The sequence below is a fragment of the Salvelinus alpinus genome, chromosome 24 (genome assembly GCF_045679555.1).
Source record: "Salvelinus alpinus chromosome 24, SLU_Salpinus.1, whole genome shotgun sequence".
Lineage (NCBI taxonomy): Eukaryota > Metazoa > Chordata > Actinopteri > Salmoniformes > Salmonidae > Salvelinus > Salvelinus alpinus.
In genome coordinates this window covers 48,112,175-48,133,663 of record NC_092109.1, presented here as the reverse complement: position 1 = coordinate 48,133,663, position 21,489 = coordinate 48,112,175, and the positions used below count along the sequence as shown (strand labels likewise).

At 43.3% G+C, this 21,489-nt stretch overlaps 1 protein-coding gene across 1 annotated transcript in view; it reads left to right on the top strand.

Moving 5' to 3' along the window:
• The window catches only part of LOC139551668 (dihydrolipoyllysine-residue acetyltransferase component of pyruvate dehydrogenase complex, mitochondrial-like), a gene marked incomplete in the record, with an annotated part of 61,333 nt that overhangs the window by 23,859 nt on the left and 15,985 nt on the right, over positions 1 to 21,489 (top strand). The window contains 5 exon segments of the mRNA XM_071362949.1: positions 14,117 to 14,252; positions 14,330 to 14,400; positions 14,585 to 14,698; positions 19,384 to 19,491; positions 20,862 to 20,980. Of these exon segments, the coding sequence (XP_071219050.1) occupies positions 14,117 to 14,252; positions 14,330 to 14,400; positions 14,585 to 14,698; positions 19,384 to 19,491; positions 20,862 to 20,980 (548 nt within the window).

Sequence of the window (21,489 nt, the reverse complement as noted above, 5' to 3'; positions counted from 1 at the left end):
CTCTACTCAATATGGATGTGTGTCCGTATCACCCAGCTCTACTCAATATGGATGTGTGTCTGTATCACCCAGCTCTACACAATATGGATGTGTGTCTGTATCACCCTGCTCTACTCAATATGGATGTGTGTCTGTATCACCCAGCTCTACTCAATATGGATGTGTCTGTATCACCCAGCTCTACTCAATATGGATGTGTGTCTATCACCCAGCTCTACTCAATATGGATGTGTGTCTGTATCACCCTGCTCTACTCAATATGGATGTGTGTCTGTATCACCCTGCTCTACTCAATATGGATGTGTGTCTGTATCACCCAGCTCTACTCAATATGGATGTGTCTGTATCACCCAGCTCTACTCAATATGGATGTGTGTCTGTATCACCCAGCTCTACTCAATATGGATGTGTGTCTGTATCACCCTGCTCTACTCAATATGGATGTGTGTCTGTATCACCCTGCTCTACTCAATATGGATGTGTGTCTGTATCACCCTGCTCTACTCAATATGGATGTGTGTCCGTATCACCCAGCTCTACTCAATATGGATGTGTGTCCGTATCACCCAGCTCTACTCAATATGGATGTGTGTCTGTATCACCCAGCTCTACTCAATATGGATGTGTGTCTGTATCACCCAGCTCTACTCAATATGGATGTGTGTCTGTATCACCCAGCTCTACTCAATATGGATGTGTGTCTGTATCACCCAGCTCTACACAATATGGATGTGTGTCCGTATCACCCAGCTCTACTCAATATGGATGTGTGTCTGTATCACCCAGCTCTACTCAATATGGATGTGTGTCCGTATCACCCAGCTCTACTCAATATGGATATGTGTCTGTATCACCCAGCTCTACTCAATATGGATGTGTGTCTGTATCACCCAGCTCTACTCAATATGGATGTGTGTCTGTATCACCCAGCTCTACTCAATATGGATGTGTGTCTGTATCACCCAGCTCTACTCAATATGGATGTGTGTCTGTATCACCCTGCTCTACTCAATATGGATGTGTGTCCGTATCACCCAGCTCTACACAATATGGATGTGTCCGTATCACCCAGCTCTACTCAATATGGATGTGTGTCCGTATCACCCAGCTCTACACAATATGGATGTGTCCGTATCACCCTGCTCTACTCAATATGGATGTGTGTCCGTATCACCCAGCTCTACTCAATATGGATGTGTGTCTGTATCACCCAGCTCTACTCAATATGGATGTGTGTCTGTATCACCCAGCTCTACTCAATATGGATGTGTGTCTGTATCACCCAGCTCTACTCAATATGGATGTGTGTCTGTATCACCCAGCTCTACACAATATGGATGTGTGTCCGTATCACCCAGCTCTACTCAATATGGATGTGTGTCCGTATCACCCAGCTCTACTCAATATGGATGTGTGTCCGTATCACCCAGCTCTACTCAATATGGATGTGTGTCTGTATCACCCTGCTCTACTCAATATGGATGTGTGTCCGTATCACCCTGCTCTACTCAATATGGATGTGTGTCTGTATCACCCTGCTCTACTCAATATGGATGTGTCTGTATCACCCAGCTCTACTCAATATGGATGTGTGTCTGTATCACCCTGCTCTACTCAATATGGATGTGTGTCTGTATCACCCTGCTCTACTCAATATGGATGTGTGTCTGTATCACCCTGCTCTACTCAATATGGATGTGTCTGTATCACCCTGCTCTACTCAATATGGATGTGTCTGTATCACCCAGCTCTACACAATATGGATGTGTGTCCGTATCACCCAGCTCTACTCAATATGGATGTGTGTCTGTATCACCCAGCTCTACTCAATATGGATGTGTGTCTGTATCACCCTGCTCTACTCAATATGGATGTGTGTCTGTATCACCCTGCTCTACTCAATATGGATGTGTGTCTGTATCACCCTGCTCTACTCAATATGGATGTGTGTCTGTATCACCCAGCTCTACACAATATGGATGTGTGTCTGTATCACCCAGCTCTACTCAATATGGATGTGTCTGTATCACCCAGCTCTACTCAATATGGATGTGTGTCCGTATCACCCTGCTCTACTCAATATGGATGTGTGTCTGTATCACCCTGCTCTACTCAATATGGATGTGTGTCTGTATCACCCAGCTCTACTCAATATGGATGTGTCTGTATCACCCAGCTCTACTCAATATGGATGTGTGTCTGTATCACCCTGCTCTACTCAATATGGATGTGTGTCTGTATCACCCTGCTCTACTCAATATGGATGTGTGTCTGTATCACCCTGCTCTACTCAATATGGATGTGTGTCTGTATCACCCTGCTCTACTCAATATGGATGTGTGTCTGTATCACCCAGCTCTACTCAATATGGATGTGTGTCTGTATCACCCAGCTCTACTCAATATGGATGTGTGTCTGTATCACCCAGCTCTACTCAATATGGATGTGTGTCCGTATCACCCTGCTCTACTCAATATGGATGTGTGTCTGTATCACCCTGCTCTACTCAATATGGATGTGTGTCTGTATCACCCTGCTCTACTCAATATGGATGTGTGTCTGTATCACCCTGCTCTACTCAATATGGATGTGTGTCTGTATCACCCAGCTCTACTCAATATGGATGTGTGTCTGTATCACCCTGCTCTACTCAATATGGATGTGTGTCTGTATCACCCTGCTCTACTCAATATGGATGTGTCTGTATCACCCTGCTCTACTCAATATGGATGTGTGTCTGTATCACCCTGCTCTACTCAATATGGATGTGTCTGTATCACCCTGCTCTACTCAATATGGATGTGTGTCTGTATCACCCTGCTCTACTCAATATGGATGTGTGTCTGTATCACCCTGCTCTACTCAATATGGATGTGTCTGTATCACCCAGCTCTACTCAATATGGATGTGTGTCTGTATCACCCTGCTCTACTCAATATGGATGTGTGTCTGTATCACCCTGCTCTACTCAATATGGATGTGTGTCTGTATCACCCAGCTCTACTCAATATGGATGTGTGTCTGTATCACCCTGCTCTACTCAATATGGATGTGTGTCTGTATCACCCAGCTCTACGTAATATGGATGTGTGTCTGTATCACCCTGCTCTACTCAATATGGATGTGTGTCTGTATCACCCTGCTCTACTCAATATGGATGTGTGTCTGTATCACCCTGCTCTACTCAATATGGATGTGTGTCTGTATCACCCAGCTCTACTCAATATGGATGTGTGTCTGTATCACCCTGCTCTACTCAATATGGATGTGTGTCTGTATCACCCAGCTCTACACAATATGGATGTGTGTCTGTATCACCCAGCTCTACACAATATGGATGTGTGTCCGTATCACCCAGCTCTACATCAATATGGATGTGTGTCAGCTCTACACAATATGGATGTGTGTCTGTATCACCCTGCTCTACTCAATATGGATGTGTGTCTGTATCACCCAGCTCTACTCAATATGGATGTGTGTCTGTATCACCCAGCTCTACTCAATATGGATGTGTGTCCGTATCACCCAGCTCTACTCAATATGGATGTGTGTCTGTATCACCCTGCTCTACTCAATATGGATGTGTGTCTGTATCACCCTGCTCTACTCAATATGGATGTGTGTCTGTATCACCCAGCTCTACTCAATATGGATGTGTGTCCGTATCACCCAGCTCTACTCAATATGGATGTGTGTCTGTATCACCCAGCTCTACACAATATGGATGTGTCTGTATCACCCAGCTCTACTCAATATGGATGTGTGTCTGTATCACCCTCTAATATGGATTTTCCGTACACCCAGCTCTACACAATATGGATGTGTGTCTGTATCACCCTGCTCTACTCAATATGGATGTGTCTGTATCACCCTGCTCTACTCAATATGGATGTGTGTCTGTATCACCCAGCTCTACTCAATATGGATGTGTGTCTGTATCACCCAGCTCTACTCAATATGGATGTGTGTCTGTATCACCCAGCTCTACTCAATATGGATGTGTGTCTGTATCACCCTGCTCTACTCAATATGGATGTGTGTCCGTATCACCCTGCTCTACTCAATATGGATGTGTGTCTGTATCACCCAGCTCTACTCAATATGGATGTGTGTCTGTATCACCCTGCTCTACTCAATATGGATGTGTGTCTGTATCACCCTGCTCTACTCAATATGGATGTGTGTCTGTATCACCCTGCTCTACTCAATATGGATGTGTGTCTGTATCACCCTGCTCTACTCAATATGGATGTGTGTCTGTATCACCCTGCTCTACTCAATATGGATGTGTGTCTGTATCACCCTGCTCTACTCAATATGGATGTGTGTCTGTATCACCCAGCTCTACTCAATATGGATGTGTGTCTGTATCACCCTGCTCTACTCAATATGGATGTGTGTCTGTATCACCCTGCTCTACTCAATATGGATGTGTCTGTATCACCCTGCTCTACTCAATATGGATGTGTGTCTGTATCACCCTGCTCTACTCAATATGGATGTGTCTGTATCACCCTGCTCTACTCAATATGGATGTGTGTCTGTATCACCCTGCTCTACTCAATATGGATGTGTGTCTGTATCACCCTGCTCTACTCAATATGGATGTGTCTGTATCACCCAGCTCTACTCAATATGGATGTGTGTCTGTATCACCCTGCTCTACTCAATATGGATGTGTGTCTGTATCACCCTGCTCTACTCAATATGGATGTGTGTCTGTATCACCCAGCTCTACTCAATATGGATGTGTGTCTGTATCACCCTGCTCTACTCAATATGGATGTGTGTCTGTATCACCCAGCTCTACGTAATATGGATGTGTGTCTGTATCACCCTGCTCTACTCAATATGGATGTGTGTCTGTATCACCCTGCTCTACTCAATATGGATGTGTGTCTGTATCACCCTGCTCTACTCAATATGGATGTGTGTCTGTATCACCCAGCTCTACTCAATATGGATGTGTGTCTGTATCACCCAGCTCTACTCAATATGGATGTGTCTGTATCACCCAGCTCTACTCAATATGGATGTGTGTCTGTATCACCCAGCTCTACTCAATATGGATGTGTGTCTGTATCACCCAGCTCTACTCAATATGGATGTGTCTGTATCACCCAGCTCTACTCAATATGGATGTGTCTGTATCACCCAGCTCTACTCAATATGGATGTGTGTCTGTATCACCCAGCTCTACTCAATATGGATGTGTGTCTGTATCACCCTGCTCTACTCAATATGGATGTGTGTCTGTATCACCCTGCTCTACTCAATATGGATGTGTCTGTATCACCCTGCTCTACTCAATATGGATGTGTGTCTGTATCACCCAGCTCTACTCAATATGGATGTGTCTGTATCACCCAGCTCTACTCAATATGGATGTGTGTCTGTATCACCCAGCTCTACTCAATATGGATGTGTGTCTGTATCACCCTGCTCTACTCAATATGGATGTGTGTCTGTATCACCCAGCTCTACTCAATATGGATGTGTGTCTGTATCACCCAGCTCTACTCAATATGGATGTGTCTGTATCACCCTGCTCTACTCAATATGGATGTGTGTCTGTATCACCCAGCTCTACTCAATATGGATGTGTCCGTATCACCCAGCTCTACTCAATATGGATGTGTGTCCGTATCACCCAGCTCTACACAATATGGATGTGTGTCTGTATCACCCTGCTCTACTCAATATGGATGTGTGTCTGTATCACCCTGCTCTACTCAATATGGATGTGTGTCTGTATCACCCTGCTCTACTCAATATGGATGTGTGTCTGTATCACCCTGCTCTACTCAATATGGATGTGTGTCTGTATCACCCTGCTCTACTCAATATGGATGTGTGTCTGTATCACCCAGCTCTACTCAATATGGATGTGTGTCTGTATCACCCTGCTCTACTCAATATGGATGTGTGTCCGTATCACCCAGGTCTACACAATATGGATGTGTGTCTGTATCACCCTGCTCTACTCAATATGGATGTGTGTCTGTATCACCCAGCTCTACTCAATATGGATGTGTGTCTGTATCACCCTGCTCTACTCAATATGGATGTGTGTCTGTATCACCCTGCTCTACTCAATATGGATGTGTGTCTGTATCACCCAGCTCTACTCAATATGGATGTGTGTCCGTATCACCCTGCTCTACTCAATATGGATGTGTGTCTGTATAACCCTGCTCTACTCAATATGGATGTGTGTCTGTATCACCCTGCTCTACTCAATATGGATGTGTGTCTGTATCACCCTGCTCTACTCAATATGGATGTGTGTCTGTATCACCCAGCTCTACTCAATATGGATGTGTGTCTGTATCACCCTGCTCTACTCAATATGGATGTGTGTCTGTATCACCCAGCTCTACACAATATGGATGTGTGTCTGTATCACCCAGCTCTACACAATATGGATGTGTGTCCGTATCACCCAGCTCTACTCAATATGGATGTGTGTCTGTATCACCCTGCTCTACTCAATATGGATGTGTGTCTGTATCACCCTGCTCTACTCAATATGGATGTGTGTCTGTATCACCCTGCTCTACTCAATATGGATGTGTGTCTGTATCACCCAGCTCTACTCAATATGGATGTGTGTCTGTATCACCCTGCTCTACTCAATATGGATGTGTGTCTGTATCACCCAGCTCTACACAATATGGATGTGTGTCTGTATCACCCAGCTCTACACAATATGGATGTGTGTCCGTATCACCCAGCTCTACACAATATGGATGTGTGTCTGTATCACCCTGCTCTACTCAATATGGATGTGTGTCTGTATCACCCAGCTCTACTCAATATGGATGTGTGTCTGTATCACCCTGCTCTACTCAATATGGATGTGTGTCTGTATCACCCAGCTCTACTCAATATGGATGTGTGTCTGTATCACCCTGCTCTACTCAATATGGATGTGTGTCTGTATCACCCTGCTCTACTCAATATGGATGTGTGTCTGTATCACCCAGCTCTACTCAATATGGATGTGTGTCCGTATCACCCTGCTCTACACAATATGGATGTGTGTCTGTATCACCCAGCTCTACACAATATGGATGTGTGTCTGTATCACCCAGCTCTACTCAATATGGATGTGTGTCTGTATCACCCAGCTCTACTCAATATGGATGTGTGTCCGTATCACCCAGCTCTACACAATATGGATGTGTGTCTGTATCACCCTGCTCTACACAATATGGATGTGTCTGTATCACCCAGCTCTACTCAATATGGATGTGTGTCTGTATCACCCTGCTCTACTCAATATGGATGTGTGTCCGTATCACCCAGCTCTACACAATATGGATGTGTGTCTGTATCACCCTGCTCTACTCAATATGGATGTGTCTGTATCACCCTGCTCTACTCAATATGGATGTGTGTCTGTATCACCCAGCTCTACTCAATATGGATGTGTGTCTGTATCACCCAGCTCTACTCAATATGGATGTGTGTCTGTATCACCCAGCTCTACTCAATATGGATGTGTGTCTGTATCACCCTGCTCTACTCAATATGGATGTGTGTCCGTATCACCCTGCTCTACTCAATATGGATGTGTGTCTGTATCACCCAGCTCTACTCAATATGGATGTGTGTCTGTATCACCCTGCTCTACTCAATATGGATGTGTGTCTGTATCACCCTGCTCTACTCAATATGGATGTGTGTCTGTATCACCCTGCTCTACTCAATATGGATGTGTGTCTGTATCACCCTGCTCTACTCAATATGGATGTGTGTCTGTATCACCCTGCTCTACTCAATATGGATGTGTGTCTGTATCACCCTGCTCTACTCAATATGGATGTGTGTCTGTATCACCCAGCTCTACTCAATATGGATGTGTGTCTGTATCACCCTGCTCTACTCAATATGGATGTGTGTCTGTATCACCCTGCTCTACTCAATATGGATGTGTGTCTGTATCACCCTGCTCTACTCAATATGGATGTGTGTCTGTATCACCCTGCTCTACTCAATATGGATGTGTGTCTGTATCACCCTGCTCTACTCAATATGGATGTGTCTGTATCACCCAGCTCTACTCAATATGGATGTGTGTCTGTATCACCCAGCTCTACTCAATATGGATGTGTGTCTGTATCACCCTGCTCTACTCAATATGGATGTGTCTGTATCACCCAGCTCTACTCAATATGGATGTGTGTCTGTATCACCCTGCTCTACTCAATATGGATGTGTGTCTGTATCACCCTGCTCTACTCAATATGGATGTGTGTCTGTATCACCCTGCTCTACTCAATATGGATGTGTGTCTGTATCACCCTGCTCTACTCAATATGGATGTGTCTGTATCACCCAGCTCTACTCAATATGGATGTGTGTCTGTATCACCCAGCTCTACTCAATATGGATGTGTGTCTGTATCACCCTGCTCTACTCAATATGGATGTGTCTGTATCACCCAGCTCTACTCAATATGGATGTGTGTCTGTATCACCCTGCTCTACTCAATATGGATGTGTGTCCGTATCACCCAGCTCTACTCAATATGGATGTGTGTCTGTATCACCCTGCTCTACTCAATATGGATGTGTGTCTGTATCACCCTGCTCTACTCAATATGGATGTGTGTCTGTATCACCCTGCTCTACTCAATATGGATGTGTGTCTGTATCACCCTGCTCTACTCAATATGGATGTGTGTCTGTATCACCCTGCTCTACTCAATATGGATGTGTGTCTGTATCACCCTGCTCTACTCAATATGGATGTGTGTCTGTATCACCCTGCTCTACTCAATATGGATGTGTGTCTGTATCACCCAGCTCTACTCAATATGGATGTGTGTCTGTATCACCCTGCTCTACTCAATATGGATGTGTGTCTGTATCACCCTGCTCTACTCAATATGGATGTGTGTCTGTATCACCCAGCTCTACTCAATATGGATGTGTGTCTGTATCACCCTGCTCTACTCAATATGGATGTGTGTCCGTATCACCCAGCTCTACTCAATATGGATGTGTGTCTGTATCACCCAGCTCTACTCAATATGGATGTGTGTCCGTATCACCCTGCTCTACTCAATATGGATGTGTGTCTGTATCACCCTGCTCTACTCAATATGGATGTGTGTCTGTATCACCCTGCTCTACTCAATATGGATGTGTGTCCGTATCACCCTGCTCTACTCAATATGGATGTGTGTCTGTATCACCCTGCTCTACTCAATATGGATGTGTGTCTGTATCACCCTGCTCTACTCAATATGGATGTGTGTCTGTATCACCCTGCTCTACTCAATATGGATGTGTGTCTGTATCACCCTGCTCTACTCAATATGGATGTGTGTCTGTATCACCCTGCTCTACTCAATATGGATGTGTGTCTGTATCACCCTGCTCTACTCAATATGGATGTGTGTCTGTATCACCCTGCTCTACTCAATATGGATGTGTGTCTGTATCACCCAGCTCTACTCAATATGGATGTGTCTGTATCACCCTGCTCTACACAATATGGATGTGTGTCTGTATCACCCTGCTCTACTCAATATGGATGTGTGTCTGTATCACCCTGCTCTACTCAATATGGATGTGTGTCTGTATCACCCAGCTCTACTCAATATGGATGTGTGTCTGTATCACCCAGCTCTACTCAATATGGATGTGTGTCTGTATCACCCTGCTCTACTCAATATGGATGTGTGTCTGTATCACCCAGCTCTACTCAATATGGATGTGTGTCTGTATCACCCAGCTCTACTCAATATGGATGTGTGTCTGTATCACCCTGCTCTACTCAATATGGATGTGTGTCTGTATCACCCTGCTCTACTCAATATGGATGTGTGTCTGTATCACCCAGCTCTACTCAATATGGATGTGTCTGTATCACCCAGCTCTACTCAATATGGATGTGTGTCTGTATCACCCAGCTCTACTCAATATGGATGTGTGTCTGTATCACCCTGCTCTACTCAATATGGATGTGTGTCTGTATCACCCTGCTCTACTCAATATGGATGTGTGTCTGTATCACCCTGCTCTACTCAATATGGATGTGTGTCTGTATCACCCAGCTCTACTCAATATGGATGTGTGTCTGTATCACCCAGCTCTACACAATATGGATGTGTGTCTGTATCACCCAGCTCTACTCAATATGGATGTGTGTCTGTATCACCCAGCTCTACTCAATATGGATGTGTGTCTGTATCACCCTGCTCTACTCAATATGGATGTGTGTCTGTATCACCCTGCTCTACTCAATATGGATGTGTGTCTGTATCACCCTGCTCTACTCAATATGGATGTGTGTCTGTATCACCCTGCTCTACTCAATATGGATGTGTGTCTGTATCACCCTGCTCTACACAATATGGATGTGTGTCTGTATCACCCAGCTCTACTCAATATGGATGTGTGTCTGTATCACCCAGCTCTACTCAATATGGATGTGTCTGTATCACCCTGCTCTACTCAATATGGATGTGTGTCTGTATCACCCAGCTCTACACAATATGGATGTGTGTCCGTATCACCCTGCTCTACTCAATATGGATGTGTGTCTGTATCACCCTGCTCTACTCAATATGGATGTGTGTCTGTATCACCCTGCTCTACTCAATATGGATGTGTGTCTGTATCACCCTGCTCTACTCAATATGGATGTGTGTCTGTATCACCCTGCTCTACTCAATATGGATGTGTGTCTGTATCACCCTGCTCTACTCAATATGGATGTGTGTCTATCACCCTGCTCTACTCAATATGGATGTGTGTCTGTATCACCCAGCTCTACTCAATATGGATGTGTGTCTGTATCACCCTGCTCTACTCAATATGGATGTGTGTCTGTATCACCCTGCTCTACTCAATATGGATGTGTGTCTGTATCACCCAGCTCTACTCAATATGGATGTGTGTCTGTATCACCCTGCTCTACTCAATATGGATGTGTGTCTGTATCACCCTGCTCTACTCAATATGGATGTGTGTCTGTATCACCCAGCTCTACTCAATATGGATGTGTCTGTATCACCCAGCTCTACTCAATATGGATGTGTGTCTGTATCACCCTGCTCTACTCAATGTGGATGTGTGTCTGTATCACCCTGCTCTACTCAATATGGATGTGTGTCTGTATCACCCAGCTCTACTCAATATGGATGTGTGTCTGTATCACCCAGCTCTACTCAATATGGATGTGTCTGTATCACCCAGCTCTACACAATATGGATGTGTCTGTATCACCCTGCTCTACTCAATATGGATGTGTCTGTATCACCCAGCTCTACTCAATATGGATGTGTGTCTGTATCACCCTGCTCTACTCAATATGGATGTGTGTCTGTATCACCCTGCTCTACTCAATATGGATGTGTGTCTGTATCACCCAGCTCTACTCAATATGGATGTGTGTCTGTATCACCCAGCTCTACTCAATATGGATGTGTCTGTATCACCCAGCTCTACACAATATGGATGTGTCTGTATCACCCTGCTCTACTCAATATGGATGTGTGTCCGTATCACCCTGCTCTACTCAATATGGATGTGTGTCTGTATCACCCTGCTCTACTCAATATGGATGTGTGTCTGTATCACCCAGCTCTACTCAATATGGATGTGTGTCTGTATCACCCTGCTCTACTCAATATGGATGTGTCTGTATCACCCTGCTCTACTCAATATGGATGTGTGTCTGTATCACCCAGCTCTACTCAATATGGATGTGTGTCTGTATCACCCTGCTCTACTCAATATGGATGTGTGTCTGTATCACCCTGCTCTACTCAATATGGATGTGTCTGTATCACCCAGCTCTACTCAATATGGATGTGTGTCTGTATCACCCAGCTCTACTCAATATGGATGTGTGTCTGTATCACCCTGCTCTACTCAATATGGATGTGTGTCTGTATCACCCTGCTCTACTCAATATGGATGTGTGTCTGTATCACCCTGCTCTACTCAATATGGATGTGTGTCTGTATCACCCTGCTCTACTCAATATGGATGTGTGTCTGTATCACCCTGCTCTACTCAATATGGATGTGTCTGTATCACCCTGCTCTACTCAATATGGATGTGTGTCTGTATCACCCTGCTCTACTCAATATAGATGTGTGTCTGTATCACCCTGCTCTACTCAATATGGATGTGTGTCTGTATCACCCAGCTCTACTCAATATGGATGTGTCTGTATCACCCTGCTCTACTCAATATGGATGTGTGTCTGTATCACCCTGCTCTACTCAATATGGATGTGTGTCTGTATCACCCAGCTCTACTCAATATGGATGTGTGTCTGTATCACCCTGCTCTACTCAATATGGATGTGTGTCTGTATCACCCAGCTCTACTCAATATGGATGTGTGTCTGTATCACCCAGCTCTACTCAATATGGATGTGTGTCTGTATCACCCAGCTCTACTCAATATGGATGTGTCTGTATCACCCAGCTCTACTCAATATGGATGTGTGTCTGTATCACCCTGCTCTACTCAATATGGATGTGTGTCTGTATCACCCTGCTCTACTCAATATGGATGTGTCTGTATCACCCAGCTCTACTCAATATGGATGTGTGTCTGTATCACCCTGCTCTACTCAATATGGATGTGTGTCTGTATCACCCTGCTCTACTCAATATGGATGTGTGTCTGTATCACCCTGCTCTACTCAATATGGATGTGTCTGTATCACCCTGCTCTACTCAATATGGATGTGTGTCTGTATCACCCAGCTCTACTCAATATGGATGTGTGTCTGTATCACCCTGCTCTACTCAATATGGATGTGTCCATATCGCCTGCTCAACACAATACTCAATATGAATGTGTAGCTGGCGTTGTTCGATCTTGTATTATAACTTGTTAGCTAGCGTTGTTAGAGATCTTGTACTATAACTTGTTAGCTAGCGTTGTTAGAGATCTTGTATTATAACGTGTTAGCTAGCGTTGTTAGATCTGGTATTATAACGTGTTAGCTAGCGTTGTTAGATCTGGTATTATAACGTGTTAGCTAGCGTTGTTAGAGATCTTGTATTATAACGTGTTAGCTAGCGTTGTTAGAGATCTTGTATTATAACGTGTTAGCTAGCGTTGTTAGAGATCTTGTATTATAACGTGTTAGCTAGCGTTGTTAGATCTTGTATTATAACTTGTTAGCTAGCGTTGTTCGATCTTGTATTATAACGTGTTAGCTAGCGTTGTTCGATCTTGTATTATAACTTGTTATCTAGCATTGTTAGATCTTGTATTATAACTTGTTAGCTAGCGTTGTTAGATCTTGTATTATAACGTGTTAGATCTTGTATTATAACGTGTTATCTAGCATTGTTAGATCTTGTATTATAACGTGTTATCTAGCGTTGTTAGATCTTGTATTATAACGTGTTAGCTAGCGTTGTTAGATCTTGTATTATAACGTGTTAACTAGCGTTGTTAGAGATCTTGTATTATAACGTGTTAGATCTTGTATTATAACGTGTTAACTAGCGTTGTTAGAGATCTTGTATTATAACGTGTTAGATCTTGTATTATAACGTGTTAGATCTTGTATTATAACGTGTTATCTAGCATTGTTAGATCTTGTATTATAACGTGTTATCTAGCGTTGTTAGATCTTGTATTATAACGTGTTAGCTAGCGTTGTTAGATCTTGTATTATAACGTGTTAGCTAGCGTTGTTAGAGATCTTGTATTATAACGTGTTAACTAGCGTTGTTAGAGATCTTGTATTATAACGTGTTAGATCTTGTATTATAACTTGTTAACTAGCGTTGTTAGAGATCTTGTATTATAACGTGTTAGATCTTGTATTATAACGTGTTAGCTAGCGTTGTTAGAGATCTTGTATTATAACGTGTTAGCTAGCGTTGTTAGATCGTGTATTATAACGTGTTAGCTAGCGTTGTTAGATCTTGTATTATAACGTGTTAGCTAGCGTTGTTAGATCGTGTATTATAACGTGTTAGCTAGCGTTGTTAGATCGTGTATTATAACTTGTTAGCTAGCGTTGTTAGAGATCTTGCTACATTTTCCAGATATTTCTCTGACAGACTAGAGAATAACAGAACATCAACTGATATCGACACAAGGCAACAACACTGTGTGTCTTCTAGGTTGTAGCCTCCACTCCTGCAGCAGCTAGCCCAGCTCATGTGGCCCCGGCAACCCCGAGGAAAGGCCGTGTCTTCGCCAGCCCGCTAGCCAAGAAGCTCGCTGCCGAGAAGGGCATTGACCTGGCCCAGGTCAGCGGTGAGTGTACACACACACACACACACACTCACACTCACACCTTCCTCTCTCTGACACATGTTTCGTGTGTGTTTCAGGCTCTGGTCCTGATGGTCGAGTCACCAGGAAAGACATTGAGACCTTCGTCCCCCCCAAGGCTGTTCCTGCTGTAAGTCACCCCAACTTTACTGTGTTTATCCTAGATGTTCTTCAGTGTTTTGTTTTTTCTACTTACCATTGATACATATTTAGTATAAAACATTGTCTGTAGACACATCTGATGCAATGTTCAGTCTAGACTGGATTGGTTTTCTGATGCAATGTTCAGTTAAGACAGGTTTGGTTTTCTGTAGGTTCCTGTTGCTGCAGCGCCACCTTCCCCGGCTAGCCACGCCCCTACACCTGCCCCGGGTGTTGCCGCGCCAACAGGCACCTTCACTGACGTTCCTATCAGCAACATCCGCAGGGTAACACACACACACACACTAGTCCTGAGCGATTAAACGATGTCGGTTCAATTACTTGAATACAATTTAGTAGAAAAGAATTGTGAGCCCAATGCGCCATTTCTCTAGAGAGAAATTAAGTCAAGAACTATGTGGGACGCTGGGCTGAAGCGCTGTAGTACAGTATGGTGAATAGGAGGACTAAAGACTACGGTATGGTGAATAGGAGGACTAAAGACTACAGTATGGTGAATAGGAGGACTAAAGACTACAGTATGGTGAATAGGAGGACTAAAGACTGGTGAATAGGAGGACTAAAGACTACGGTATGGTGAATAGGAGGACTAAAGACTACGGTATGGTGAATAGGAGGACTAAAGACTACAGTATGGTGAATAGGAGGACTAAAGACTACAGTATGGTGAATAGGAGGACTAAAGACTACAGTATGGTGAATAGGAGGACTAAAGACTACAGTATGGTGAATAGGAGGACTAAAGACTACGGTTTGGTGAATAGGAGGACTAAAGACTACAGTATGGTGAATAGGAGGACTAAAGACTGTACGGTATGGTGAATAGGACGACTAAAGACTGTACGGTACGGTGAATAGGAGGACTAAAGACTGTACGGTATGGTGAATAGGAGGACTAAAGACTACAGTATGGTGAATAGGAGGACTAAAGAATACAGTATGGTGAATAGGAGGACTAAAGACTACAGTATGGTGAATAGGAGGACTAAAGACTACAGTATGGTGAATAGGAGGACTAAAGACTGTACGGTATGGTGAATAGGAGGACTAAAGACTGTACGGTATGGTGAATAGGAGGACTAAAGACTACAGTATGGTGAATAGGAGGACTAAAGACTACAGTATGGTGAATAGGAGGACTAAAGACTACAGTATGGTGAATAGGAGGACTAAAGACTACAGTATGGTGAATAGGAGGACTAAAGACTGTACGGTATGGTGAATAGGAGGACTAAAGACTGGTGAATAGGAGGACTAAAGACTGTAGAGTATGGTGAATAGGAGGACTAAACACTACAGTATGGTGAATAGGAGGACTAAAGACTACAGTATGGTGAATAGGAGGACTAAAGACTACAGTATGGTGAATAGGAGGACTAAAGACTACAGTATGGTGAATAGGAGGACTAAAGAATACAGTATGGTGAATAGGAGGACTAAAGAATACAGTATAGTGAGTAGGAGGACTAAAGAATACAGTATGGTGAATAGGAGGACTAAAGACTACAGTATGGTGAATAGGAGCACTAAAGACTGGTGAATAGGAGGACTAAAGACTGTACGGTATTGTGAATAGGAGGACTAAAGACTGGTGAATAGGACTAAAGACTGTAGAGTATGGTGAATAGGAGGACTAAACACTACAGTATGGTGAATAGGAGGACTAAAGAATACAGTATGGTGAATAGGAGGACTAAAGACTACAGTATGGTGAATAGGAGGACTAAAGACTGTACGGTATGGTGAATAGGAGGACTAAAGACTGTAGAGTATGGTGAATAGGAGGACTAAAGAGTACAGTATGGTGAATAGGAGGACTGAAGAGTACAGTATGGTGAATAGGAGGACTGAAGTCTACGGTATGGTGAATTGGAGGACTAAAGACTGTACGGTATGGTGAATAGGAGGACTAAAGTCTGTACGGTATGGTGAATAGGAGGACTAAAGACTGTACGGTATGGTGAATAGGAGGACTAAAGACTACAGTATGGTGAATAGGAGGACTAAAGTCTGTACGGTATGGTGAATAGGAGGACTAAAGTCTGTACGGTATGGTGAATAGGAGGACTAAAGACTGGTGAATAGGAGGACTAATGACTGGCGAATAGGAGGACTAAAGACTGGCGAATAGGAGGACTAAAGACTGGCGAATAGGAAGACTAAAGACTGGTGAGTAGGAGGACTAAAGACTACAGTATGGTGAATAGGAGGACTAAAGACAACAGTATGGTGAATAGGAGGACTAAAGACTGTACGGTATGGTGAATAGGAGGACTAAAGACTGTACGGTATGGTGAATAGGAGGACTAAAGACTACACGGTATGGTGAATAGGAGGACTAAAGACTGTACGGTATGATGAATAGGAGGACTAAAGACTGTACGGTATGGTGAATAGGAGGACTAAAGAATACAGTATGGTGAATAGGAGGACTAAAGACTACAGTATGGTGAATAGGAGGACTAAAGACTGGTGAATAGGAGGACTAAAGACTGTACGGTATGGTGAATAGGAGGACTAAAGACTGGTGAATAGGAGGACTAAACACTACAGTATGGTGAATAGGAGGACTAAAGAATACAGTATGGTGAATAGGAGGACTAAAGACTACAGTATGGTGAATAGGAGGACTAAAGACTGTAGAGTATGGTGAATAGGAGGACTAAAGAGTACAGTATGGTGAATAGGAGGACTGAAGAGTACAGTATGGTGAATAGGAGGACTGAAGACTACAGTATGGTGAATAGGAGGACTAAAGACTGTACGGTATGGTGAATAGGAGGACTAAAGACTGTAGAGTATGGTGAATAGGAGGACTAAAGAGTACAGTATGCTGAATAGGAGGACTGAAGAGTACAGTATGGTGAATAGGAGGACTGAAGTCTACGGTATGGTGAATTGGAGGACTAAAGACTGTACGGTATGGTGAATAGGAGGACTAAAGTCTGTACGGTATGGTGAATAGGAGGACTAAAGACTGTACGGTATGGTGAATAGGAGGACTAAAGAATACAGTATGGTGAATAGGAGGACTAAAGACTGGTGAATAGGAGGACTAATGACTGGCGAATAGGAGGACTAAAGACTGGCGAATAGGAGGACTAAAGACTGGCGAATAGGAAGACTAAAGACTGGTGAGTAGGAGGACTAAAGACTACAGTATGGTGAATATGAGGACTAAAGACAACAGTATGGTGAATAGGAGGACTAAAGACTGTACGGTATGGTGAATAGGAGGACTAAAGACTGTACGGTATGGTGAATAGGAGGACTAAAGACTACACGGTATGGTGAATAGGAGGACTAAAGACTGTACGGTATGGTGAATAGGAGGACTAAAGACTGTACGGTATGGTGAATAGGAGGACTAAAGAATACAGTATGGTGAATAGGAGGACTAAAGACTACAGTATGGTGAATAGGAGGACTAAAGACTGTACGGTATGGTGAATAGGAGGACTAAAGACTGGTGAATAGGAGGACTAAACACTACAGTATGGTGAATAGGAGGACTAAAGAATACAGTATGTTGAATAGGAGGACTAAAGACTACAGTATGGTGAATAGGAGGACTAAAGACTGTAGAGTATGGTGAATAGGAGGACTAAAGAGTACAGTATGGTGAATAGGAGGACTGAAGAGTACAGTATGGTGAATAGGAGGACTGAAGACTACAGTATGGTGAATAGGAGGACTGAAGACTACAGTATGGTGAATAGGAGGACTGAAGTCTACGGTATGGTGAATAGGAGGACTGAAGTCTACGGTATGGTGAATAGGAGGACTAAAGACTGTACGGTATGGTGAATAGGAGGACTAAAGCCTGTACGGTATGGTGAATAGGAGGACTAAAGACTGTACGGTATGGTGAATAGGAGGACTAAAGACTGGTGAATAGGAGGACTAAAGACTGGTGAATAGGAGGACTAAAGACTGGCGAATAGGAGAACTAAAGACTGGCGAATAGGAGGACTAAAGACTGGCGAATAGGAGGACTAAAGACTGGTGAATAGGAGGACTAAAGACTACAGTATGGTGAATAGGAGGACTAAAGACTGTACGGTATGGTGAATAGGAGGACTAAAGACTACAGTATGGTGAATAGGAGGACTAAAGACTGTACGGTATGGTGAATAGGAGGACTAAAGACTGTACGGTATGGTGAATAGGAGGACTAAAGACTACACGGTATGGTGAATAGGAGGACTAAAGACTGTACGGTATGGTGAATAGGAGGACTAAAGACTGTACGGTATGGTGAATAGGAGGACTAAAGACTGTACGGTATGGTGAATAGGAGGACTAAAGACTGTACGGTATGGTGAATAGGAGGACTAAAGACTACACGGTATGGTGAATAGGAGGACTAAAGACTGTACGGTATGGTAGCACAGAGATACTGTTAGATGTTTGTCAGGCTGATACTGCCTCTGATGAGATGATGACTTTAAGGAATTAAATATAATAAAGTAATCAAATAAAAACGAAGTAATATACACAACTGAAAGATTGGCTTTGGAATTTTCCTTCAAATACTCAAATATTTTTGTCATTATTTCATAATACATTTAATGTTTTAAAATAATTGTGATTAACTGTGATTATCGAAACTGAACCGACCTCAAAACGCACCAATCTCTCAGCACTAACACACGTACACACACCAGTTAACACACGTACACACACCAGTTAACACACGTACACACACCAGTTAACACACGTACACACACCGGTTAACACACGTACACACACAGGTTAACACACGTACACCCACCGGTTAACACACGTACACCCACCGGTTAACACACGTACACACACCGGTTAACACACGTACACACACCGGTTAACACACGTACACACACCAGTTAACTACATATCTGAGAGATATCTTCACCATTATGTTAAACATTGTTCTGTGTGTCCAGGTGATATTGTTCTTGTTGTTACCTAGGTGATAGCCCAGAGGTTGATGCAGTCTAAACAGACCATTCCCCACTACTACCTGTCTGTTGACGTCAACATGGACCAAGTCCTAGAACTACGCATGGAGCTCAACGCTGTGAGTCTGCCTCTGTCTAACCCTTACTCTGTGAATAGACAGGACTCCAACTCCTTAGTAGAGAGGTTGCCTGGGTCCATCTGTACCTTGTGGGGGTTTTGTGAGGGCTCTATCAACATAAATTACCTGTCAGCTTGACCCCCAGCACCTTGATGAGTTTCTTAGCATGCCTCTGAGAGACGTGAGATTCTGGGAAAAGTCTGTCCTCTCCAACTCCTCCGTGACCCGGAAACTGGTGAATGGTGGTCTTATGTAGGAGAGTGTTAATGAATTAATAATCAATAGTCGAAAGGAGGCTAAGGAGAAGGAGGCTAAGGATACTTGTGTGTGTCTGACGGGCTCCCTATCACAGAAGCGTTTTGAAATCCGCCACACCCCCTTTGAATCAGCCGTTGTTTCAAATCAAATCAAGTTTATTTTATATAGCCCTTCGTACATCAGCTAATATCTCGAAGTGCTGTACAGAAACCCAGCCTAAAACCCCAAACAGCAAGCAATGCAGGTGTTTTCCTGTTGTTCTCTCAGAGGGGAGAAGCATACACACATTTAAAAACAACATGCTACTTGGAGATACATTGGTGCTCAGGTGGATACAAAATCGATCCACAGTTCTTCATCAGGAAATTTGAAAGGACTGAAGTATGTGTAAATACAAGCACCCACAGTCATGACAAATAACCAAAGAAAAGAGCTATCGCTGACAAGGGGCAAGCCTAACAACTTCTCATTTAACTGAGTCCTTTTGAAGCATATTTAATAAATTAATTCACAACAACTGACAAGTTCATAACAACCTCCAAAATAATCTCTATTGAGTTGTTGATTTATTTTTACAGGGACAGTGCACATTAATCAACGTTTCAGTAAAAGTGCCGGTTTTAGCCAGCCGGCTAATTTTCAACCGCAGTCCCTGGGCAGGTTATTAAAAACAATTACAATATACACAATTATTGAGCAGTGAGCACACGCAGAGCAACATAGGACAAGCAAGACATAGCATACAGACAGAGCAACATAGAACAAAAAGCATTAAGACAAATTGGCCTATTATACAGTATAATCTGATTTCATATGTTACTGTCCACCAACCTCCCAAATAATCTATTGGTCCATTTGTATCAGCTGATTTCATGTTTCCACCAATGACCATAGGTTTCTATCCAGCTTTCTACAGCTCTGAGCCAAGCATCGGCAGCAGACAATAAAACCCAGTGTATTTGTTTTTATCTTAAAGCTGGGGGGAAATGCAACGCCAGGAATGTAGCTGCTTTCATTGATTACAGCGAGACCAATTTATTTCCAGTGTCAAATAAAACAATTTCCCAAATTGGGATTAATAAAGTAATACTCTACTGTACTCTCCTTCCAAGGAGGTAAAGGCCCAGAACATCAAGCTGAGTGTGAATGATTTCATCATTAAAGCCAGCTCTCTGGCCTGCCTCAAGGTCCCGGAAGCCAACTCCCAGTGGCTCGACTCTGTCATCCGACAGTAAGTACATACTCTACCTCTTTCTGTCTGTCTCCCCTTGTCTGTCTCCCCTTGTCTGTCTCCCCTTGTCTGTCTCCCCTTGTCTGTCTCCCTGTGTATGTCTCTCTCTGTCTCCCTGTGTCTCTCTCTCAAGGGCTTTATTGGCAATGGAAACATATATGCATTTACTCTGGTGTTTTGTTCTTCACTGGTTGCTCTTTTCTTGTGGCAACAGGTCACAAATCTTGCTGCTGTGGTATTTCACCCAGTCGATATGGGAGTTTATCATTATTGGCTTAGTTTTCTAATTCTTTGTGGATCTGTGTAATCGGAGGGAAGGTTTGGGAATCGCTTTCTTTTAGGTGGTTGTAGAATTTAACAGCTATTTTCTGGATTTTGATAATTAGTGGGTATCGGGCTAATTCTGCTCTCATGCATTATTTGGTGTTTTATGTTGTACATTGTAAGCATGCCACACACACCATACTTTTTATTTTTATTTTATCTTTATTTAACTAGGCAAGTCAGTT